The sequence below is a fragment of the Leucoraja erinacea genome, chromosome 31 (assembly GCF_028641065.1).
Source record: "Leucoraja erinacea ecotype New England chromosome 31, Leri_hhj_1, whole genome shotgun sequence".
NCBI classification, from domain to species: Eukaryota; Metazoa; Chordata; class Chondrichthyes; order Rajiformes; family Rajidae; genus Leucoraja; species Leucoraja erinaceus.
The window spans coordinates 21,136,412-21,145,931 of record NC_073407.1 but is presented as its reverse complement, the minus strand read 5'-3'; the positions used below and the strand labels follow the sequence as shown (position 1 = coordinate 21,145,931).

Below are 9,520 nucleotides of genomic sequence, written 5' to 3'. Positions count from 1 at the left end.
TGTATCCGTGTATTGTCATTCTGCTGACTGGATAGCGCGCAACCAACGCCTTTCACTGTACCTCGATACACGTGACAATAAATTAAAACTGCTGTAACTGAAGATTGGAAAGCTGGGAGATTTTAGGAAGAGATTTCCGACAGAATTGTGACTGGGGACCGTAGGACTACATTTCGCCGAGACCCTTCTTCAGACTGAGAGCCAGGGGAGTGGGAAGCAGCGAGAGAGGGCGTTGCAGAACTCTCGTCGGGGAGAGGGGAACTTTTTCAAAGCAGGCGAACCTCGAGGAGATTTCGCAGGGGAGCAGACGAAATGTGTGGGGAGGTACTGCAGATGCTGGTTTACATGGACGGTAGACTGCTGCCCTAACCCACGACTCTCTCTCAGTCCGAAGAAGGGTCTCGACTCGAAACGTCACATATTCCTTCTCTCCAGAGACGCTGCCTGTCCCGTTGAGTTACTCCAGCATTTTTGTTTCTATCTTCGGTGTAAACCAGCATCTGCAGTTCCATCCTACTCAGACGTAATTTACTCCGTGGGTTTAGCGGGTGGGGTAACGAGATCTGGGTGCAAATGCGACACCCGACCCTCGTTGTAATATCATACCATATCCATGTTTTAATATTTACACAAGGAATTTCTTCGCCATAAAGAAATCGTCTGAATGTGTCAACTGTGTTTCGGTGGCGCGCACTCTCACCTCTGGTTAGGAGTAGGAAGGGACTGCAGATGCTGGTTTACACCGAAGATAGACACAAAATGCTGGAGTAACTCAGCGGGACAGGTAGCATCTCTGGAGAGCCGGAATGGGTGACGTTTCGGGTCGAGACCCTTCTTCAGACTGAGAGTCAGTGAAGACTGAGAGACTGAGAGTCACCCATTCCTTCTCACCAGAGATGCTGCCTGGCCCGCTGAGTTACCCCAGCACTAGATATGGGCACATCATCTGGGCTGATGGTCGCAGTGGTCTGTCGAGGGTACTGCGCTGTCAGTACCCACTAGTCTGTAAAGTTGTTCCTTCCCTCTATATACAAATGTCAGAATTTGAGAAGAAAGGGATAAGGGGGCCTGTCCCACTTTCACGACCTAATTCGCGACCTTTTTTTACTCGTGGACATTTTTCATCATGTTGAAAAATCGCCCCGACCTACTTGATGCCACGAGTACCCACGACTAGCATCACGCCCCACCTACGACCTTGTGACGACCATGCTGCGAGTATGAGTCAATGGCAAACTCGGCAGAGGTCGTGAAAATGGGACAGGCCCCTAAAAAGAAAATTCCTGGTAGTTTGGAAATTATATCAGGACAAATGGCACTAAAAACGGGGTATCTGAAAAACGACACGTTGGTGCCCTGGGAACTTTGCGTATTAATTGGATACAGTGTTTCCTCTATCACAGTACTCGAGTTACAGTTTGAAGGGTCCTGACCCGAAGCACCGCCTGTCCATGTCCTCCAGAGATGCTGCCTGAGTCACTGAGTCAGACACAAAATGCTGGGGTAACTCAGCGGGACAAGCAGCATCTCTGGGTAGAAGGAACGGGTGACGTTTCGGGTCGAGACCCTTCTTCAGACTGATGTCAGGGGAGTGGGGAGGACAGTGATAGAATGTAGTCGGAGACAGTAAGACTGGTGGGAGAACTGAGATGGGAGAAGGGGTGGAGAGAAAGAGAGAAAGCCAGGGCTATTTGAAGTTCGAGAAGTCAATGTTCATACCGTTGGGGTGTAATATGAGGTGCTGTTCCAGCATCTGCAGTTCTTTCCTCAGTTGTCACTGAGTTACTCCAGCGTTTCGTGTTTAGTTCCGTTTAGTTTAGAGATACGTTCTGCGCACGATTCCAGATTTTGCAGCCCCGTGTGTCTCCTTAAAATAGTTAATTGGCTAGAAAGTATTTTGTTCATCCAAGTGCATTGAAAAGCATTGTCTAAAAAAAATCGTAGTTTCTCAAACATTTCCTAAGTATAATCCAAAATAGACACAGGAAAATATGACCTCGAGGTGATGCTTGAGTCACAACTTCAGTCGGTTGTGTGGTGGGGGGAAAAAAAGTCGGACTATAATTACACAATTTTTGCAATCCCTTTTATTTTCGTCTCAAGCGGAGACGGAACGCCAAGACTGGTCAAGCGCTATACTAAATGCCAGAGCGTGCAAGAGCATCGCATTGTAATTACAGCCCCATGTCTGTGGAGGCGCTGCCTCACCACTTGGGCAATTACAATGACATGTTTACATGGCAAATTGCCTTGAGACGAGTTGCCTTGTAAACTTTCCGCGCTGTGTGTCAAAATGCAAGACCAAATTTGTGACTTTATAACACGGCGTTGTCAACAGGAAGTCCCACAGTTTTTTCATTATTTTGAAAGGCAGTATTTGGGATTTAGGAAGAAGTGATTAACTGATTTAGGGAGGGAGGTCGAAAGTCTTTATTTACTCTGGTGCAATCTCGGGCAGCTTTGAAATCTTATCTACCTCTCCCCGGGTAATTGTGCGTCGGGGAAAACAAATGAAATAACTATTTCACACCAGGAAAACAGAGTCCACTAAATGCTAAAATGTTTCAGTTGAAAACATTTGAAAACGTTCTCCACTTTTAATTTCAAAAGCAAAGTGTATTGAGAATAAACACTTAAATGCACAACAAACCCAGTGCATATAAAACTCTTCATTCATTCTTACTGTGTATACTGTACATTCAATTGTGTCATACTCCACAGTGTTGGCACCTCTCTTTAAAGAAAAATCTATTTTAAAATCCTATCTTTGCAGTCTGAAGAAGGGGCTCGACTCGTAACGTCACCTGTATATGTTCTCCAGAGATGCTGTCTGACCCACTGAGTTACCCCGGCTTTCTGTGTCTATTTGCTATCTTTACAGACCCCCTCCCCTCCCTTGTTCTCGTGTGGCCCCTGGGGTGTTCTGGTTTGAAAGTGGAGTGTGTACAGAAGTTGGTGGGACAGGGTTAGTGGTGTCAGGGCGCGTCGTTGGGGAGCAGCGCCCAGTTGAGATTAGACTGAGCATGGATAGATCTCGCCAGCACCCTACGTCTGCCCGGTCCCAATGAGAACCAGAGAGAGTGAGAGAGAGAGACACAGAGAGAGAGGGGGGGGGGGGGGAGAGAGAGGAAAAGGATTTATTCGCAGCTTTATGCAAATACAGAGCAAATCTCCGCCCACCAGGGGGAGAGACCAAGAAGCGTTTTCTTTCCCTCAGTTCAGCCTCTGCCGCTTTGGGGAGACGTGCTGAGGGCACTGAGAGCCAAGACTGGATCCTCAGCTACAGGTTTATCGAGAGAGAGAAAAGTTCAGAGCGTGAAGCCTGTGAGCGGATCTATAATCCAGCAACGCCAGCCTGTAGAAGATCATTGATTACAAACGCCGCGCTCGCCGACAACCACTAATCATCTTGCCTCGGATTTACTTGAAAACAAAATTATTCCATTTGCTCGCAACTTTTTACTTGTTCTTGGACTCCACTCCCCAACCGGGGGACCTCCTCCGCCCCCCCCCCCCCCCCCCCCCCCCCCTGTGGATTTATGGTCTGTTTGAAGAACTATACGGTGGGATAAAAAAGGAGGATCTCTCTTGAATCTCGACTGGAGGAATGTTGGTGCAGACCCTGTACCTAATATCACTGCCCGCCCTGGTATCAGGTGAGTTGTCCTTGTCCACAACGCTGCAGCTGCCAGCGTCGGGGGGCACAGTTAGTTTTTGTTGATGATAGCTACCTGTTTTCGGTTACTGGGCGGTGAGTTGGGGGGGGGCAAGTTTAGAGTTTTCTTCCACTTGTTGCTTCCCAGGAGGAGCAGAGGCGGTGGAAGGAAAGTAAGTGGGTGCTTACTGCTTAGAGCGTGGGCTTTAGTCGCCGAGCCCCTTTTACACTCTGAAAGGGACACACGCCTCGCGACTTTTTTTTTTTGTGCTCATTGTCGTTTCCATTTGATATAACATCCGCTCTGCGACTCGTTTTACGCGCGTGTGAGTGAGACAGAGAGAGGGGGTGGGTGGCGAGGATGCTGTTATCTTATGAATGAACTTGGAGTGCAGGGTGGTGACTGGGAGTAACCGTGGGGGAGAGATGGAGTGAGAGAGGGTGGAAGAGTAAAATAGAGGAGGGGGGGGGGGGGGGGGGGGGGTGGGGGGGGGGGGGGGGGGGGCTGGGGGGGGGGGGGGGTGGGGGCTGTGAAGGGGGGGGGGGGTGGGGGGGGGGGGGGGGGGGGGGGGGGGGGTAGCCGTGAATAGGACTTCAGGCTCTTCATTTCCTTGATCACCGTCTGCTTTGATCTGTCGTTTTCACACCTTACCCTTCCACATCCCCAGTTTCCCTCTCCCCCGACTCTCTCTGAAGAAGGGTCTCGACCCGAGACGTCGCCCATTCCTTCTCTCCAGAGATTCTGTCTGTCCCGCTGAGTTACTCCAGCATTTTGTGTCTACTTTCCCCACATGAAGTTGTCCCGTTAAGTTATCAGCTGGTCTCACATTCCGATTCAGGAAAGGGACTGGGTAAATCGTTTCAGTTCCACTCCAACCCCACACCCAGTCGGGGAGATTCCCTTCCCTCCTAGCCCGCCCGCCACTACTACACCGGCTCGTGAACTCGCCACAGAATGAATGGCCAGACAACATGGGGGCAAAGCTCAGAGAATAGAAAGTTACATAGCCCGCCCCCCACCCCACCCCCCCCCCCCCCCCCCCGGAACTCTCCCTCCCTCTCCCCCCCTCTCCCCCATCTCCCATTCCCCATTTACTCTCTTCTCCATCCCTCCCTCTCTCCCTCCCCTCCTCCTCCTCCTCCCCCCCGCTCCCTCTCTCTCCCTCCCCCTCTCTCTCCCCCCATCCCTCTCTCCCTCTCCCCCCCATCCCTCTCCCCCCATTTCTCCCTCGCCCTCCCTCTCTCCCCCCCCCCTCGCGCTCTCTCCCTCACCTTCCCTCTCCCCCATCCCTCTCCCCCCTCCCTCTCTCCCCCCCTCACTCTCTCCCCCCTCCCCTCCCCCTCTCCCACTCTCTCCATTGCCATAACTGAGCGAAGTGCCCAGTCGCACTGGTGCCGTTACTCCCGGGAATGGCCTGATGGGCTGAATGGCCTTATTCTGCTCCTAGAATTTACGGGTGTATAAAACGTCCTCCAATCTGAACCTACCCCCCAGCTCCCCACCCTTCATCTCTATCTTGAGTATGAATTAATTTCCCCCCTCTTCGCCCGTGGTTCTCCTGACCTCATTCCCGCTCCAGCACATTCCCATTCTCCATTCCCCCCCCCCCCCCCCCCCCCCCCCCCCCCCTCCCCCCGCTCTCCGGAACACCCTTCAGTGTCACCCGCTCTGTGGCTCCCCCTAATCCTTCTCAGCAATCCCCGAATTTCACGTTGCATCCCTGACTTTATCTGACCAAGCCCCAAACTCAGCTCTTATCTCAACTTCTCTCCCCTCCCTTTCATTTCCTCAAAATATTCCATTCTATTAAAAAAAAAATAACAGAAAATGCTCATGGTTTAGGCAGCACCTGTGGGAGAGGACCAGCCAAAGTTTCATGCCTGGGTCCCTTCATCACAAGTGGCAATAAAAATAATCAGAATCGGTGGATGGACCTTCTAAGATTTTCAAGCATTTTCTCGTTGGTTTTCAGATTTCTATCATTTACAGGGTTTTTTTTTTGTCGAATTTTGCCCAATTTTGCCAGTTTCTCCCGGTCTGAAGAAGGATCCAAACCCGTAACGCCGCCTGTCCACCCCCCCCCACCCCACAGACGCTGCCTGAGCCACCTAGTCCCTCCAGCACTTTGTGTTTCGCTCAAGACTCCAGCACCTGCAGTTCCTTGAATGCCCACATCCCCATCGGAGGCACAGGGAACTGCAGATGCCGGAATCTTGTTCAAAACACAAAGTGCTGGAGGAACTCAGCCGGTCAATCAGGCAGCATCTCTGGGGTGAATGGACAGAGGACCCTACGGTGGCTAATGTCATGTTTGGGTTGTTGTCGAGTGTTTTATTTCATTAAAATGTCTCTCTCTCCATGTTCTCCGGAGATACCGGCTGAGTTATTCCAGCCCTTCTTGTTAGTGTTTCTTTATAAATGACGTGCATGTTTATAGTTTAATTGGCCTGGTATGAATGTAAAATTGTCCCTTGTGGTGTCAGTGTGCGGGAATAACTGGTTGGTGCGGACTCTGTGGGCCGAAGGGCCTGTTTCCGCGCTGTATCTCTCAAACTAAACCCAGTCTCTCTCTCCCTCTCTCTCTGTGCTCTGCTGTTACTGTACTGTTACTGACACCAGACTTGTGTGTCCCAAGCCGGCACAGGGTTTCATTCACTACGGAACCGCCGGCCATCAGGTTGTGTGTGTGTTTGTGTGTGTAGGTACAGAAAAATGCTGGAGAAACTCAGCGGGTGCAGCAGCATCTATGGAGCGTGTGTGTGTGTGTATACTTTTTTTGGCCAACCCCCCCTTTCCTGTGGCGCTAGCTGTTTTAATTGTTGCGACTCCTACGCGGTCCTAGTGTGTCACGCCATCCTCCCCCCAGCTGGGCTTTGCTTTGCACGCTAGTGTGTGGTTTCCCAGAGACCTCCGGCGCACACGCGTTGGCGATCCGCTCGCCCTTTGACACTTCATCAGGGTAGGGGGAGGGCGAGTGGGCTTGAGCCGCGACTGCCCTTGTCAGCCCCCGCTGGCAACTCCCCGCCTTCACACCAATCCCCAATCTTTAAGAAGGACACAGCGTGTAGAGCGTGGAGGGACTTTCCCCTCAGTTTGGCGAGCGTGGATCAGCTCATCTACTCAGCTGGAGGAAACGGTGAACTCTCATCGCCCACCCCCATCCCTCAGTGGATTAAGTTGCAGACAATTTAATCCAAATTGTTATCCCCTCTGTGTTTAGCGGCTGGCAAAGAATAGAGACACCCCTGTCAGCACCGCTAATGGTTACTTGTTGCTCCACTAATCAAGGACCTAGGGTGAATCACAATTCGGTCTCAGTGCCCTTAGATCAGAGGGGTAACAAGATTCAAGATTCAAGAGTGTTTTATTGACATGTGTCCCTTATCAGGACAATGAAATTCTTGCTTTGCTTCAGCACAACAGAACATTTAAGAGGGAGTTAGATGTGGCCCTGTGGCCATTCTTGCTACGGGATTGAGTTCATGATCACCACATCATATTGAATGGCGGTGCAGGCTCGAGGGGCCGAATGACCTACTCCTGCAAAATTTTATGTTTAAGTTTCTAACTGTAGATGCTACAAACATCGAAGAAGGAAGCAGATGCTGGAAAATCGAAGGTGGACAAAAATGCTGGAGAAACTCGGCGGGTGCAGCAGCATCTATGGAGCGAAGGGAATAGGCAACGTTTCGTCCCGAAACGTTGCCTATTTCCTTCGCTCCATAGATGCTGCTGCACCCGCCGAGTTTCTCCAGCATTTTTGACTACGAAACAGACCAGTGATCAAAGAAACACTGATCACCACACAATGGCAGTGGCTGCAATGGCATCACTGTGCACAGAACCATTCATTCCAATGAGTCCCAATGATCGAAGGTAGACATAAAACGCTGGAGTAACTCAGCGGGTCAGGCAGCATCTCTGGAGAGAAGGAACTGGGTGACGTTTCGGGTCGAGACCCTTCTTCAGTTCTAATGATCAATCCATTAGCCCATTGATTTCGTGCAGGAATGATTGGGTTAACAAATGACAGCAGTGGGCCGGTATTCGCTGGAGTTTAGAAGAATGAGGGAGGGAGGGGGAGACCTAATTGAAACTTGCCGAACATTGACAAGCCTGGATAGAGTGGATGTGGAGAGGATGTTTCCACTAGTGGGAGAGTCTAGGACCAGAGGCCACAGCCTCAGAATAAAAGGAGGAATATCTATAATCAGAGGGTGGTGAATCTTTGGAATTCATTGCCACAGAAGGCTGTGGAAGCCAAGTCAATGGATATTTCTAAGACGGAGATGAACAGATTCTTGATTAGAATGGGTGTCAGTTGTTACGGAGAGAAGGCAGGAGGCTGGGGTTGAAAGGGAAAGATAGATCAGCCATGGTTGAATGGCAGAGTGCTCTTGATGGGCCGAATGGCTTAATTCTGTTCCTATAACTTAACTTATCAACCATTGCCCACGTCCCAAATTTGAAGTGAAGAAACATTTAGTTACAAGTTGTGACTAATTTGGGGGACTCTTGTTGGTCTAATCTGCACCAGTCGCAGAGATGCGGTTAGAGCTCCTTTGGCCCACCCATCAACCACTCATTTTACACTAATCCTACCCCAACCCAGCTTATTCTTGCTGCATTCCCATCGACTCTCTCTGGGCACTTCTTATTTCTTATCTGAATGGTGGCCGATTAGGAAAGGGGGAGCTGCCGAAACGTTGCCTATTCCCTTCGCTCCATAGATGCTGCTGCACCCGCTGAGTTTCTCCAGCACTTTTGTCTACCTTCGATTTTCCAGCATCTGCAGTTCCTTCTTAAACAATAGACAATAAGGTGCAGGAGTAGGCCATTCGGCCCTTCAAGCCGGCACCGCCATTCAATGTGATCATGGCTGATCGTCCCCAATCAGTACCCCGTTCCTGCCTTCTCGCCATATCCCCTGACTCTGCTATCATTAAGTCCCTTAATGACTTGGGATGGCACGGTGGCGCAGCGTTAGAGTTGCCGCCTTACAGCGCTAGAGACCCGGGTTCGATCCTGACTACGGATGCTGACTCTGGTTGCTATCTGTACGGAGTTTGTACAACTGTGTGGGTTTTCTCCGTATCCTTCTGTTTCCACCCAGACTCCAAATAAATGCAATTGTCTTAATATGTGAATTGTCTTTGGTAAAAATTGGAAATCGTCCCTAGTGTATAGGATAGTGTTAATGTACGGAGTGATCGCTGGCTGGTGTGGACTCGATGGGCAGAAGGGCCTGTTTCCACGCCGTAGTTCTTAAATTACGACTCTCTTCCATCTCCCCCAGTGTTAGGAGAGATTCCTCAATTAGAGTCATACAACATGGAAACAGGCTCTTCGGCCCACTGCCAATGTTAACCAACATGCCTTGACTACACTAGTTCCACCTGCCCACGTTTGGCCCATATTCCTCTAAACCTGTCCTATCCACGTACCTGTCTAAATGTTTGTTCAATGTTATAATAGTACCTGCCTCAACTAACTCCTCCGGGAGCTCATTCCATGCACCTGTCACCCTTTGTGTAAAAACGTCCCCCCCCCCCCCCCCTCGCCTTAAACCTATGTCCTCTGGTTTTTGATTCCCCATACTCTGGGTGAACTATGATCTTATACACCTCAATAAGATCACCCCTCATTCTCCAGCGCTCCAAGGAATGAGGACCTAGTCAGCTCAACCGCCCCCTGTAGCTCGTCCCTCCAGACGTGGCAATGTCCTGGTAAATCTTCTCTGCACCCTTTCCAGCTTGACATTGCATTCACTGGCAGGGTTGGTTGAGGGTGACTCCCGTTCTGCTGCGACCGATCTCTCGATGTCAAGCGGGCCAGAGTTTACTGAGGTTGCCACACGCTGGCGC

At 50.5% G+C, this 9,520-nt stretch overlaps 1 protein-coding gene across 1 annotated transcript in view; it reads left to right on the top strand.

The window, feature by feature from the left end:
• The first annotated feature begins 3,515 nt into the window (after positions 1 to 3,515).
• The window catches only part of LOC129712090 (neurogenic locus notch homolog protein 1-like), an 83,881-nt gene continuing 77,876 nt past the window's right edge, over positions 3,516 to 9,520 (top strand). Inside the window, 1 exon segment of the mRNA XM_055660281.1 lies at positions 3,516 to 3,656. Coding sequence (XP_055516256.1) covers positions 3,608 to 3,656 — 49 coding nt within the window. The 5' untranslated portion in view covers positions 3,516 to 3,607.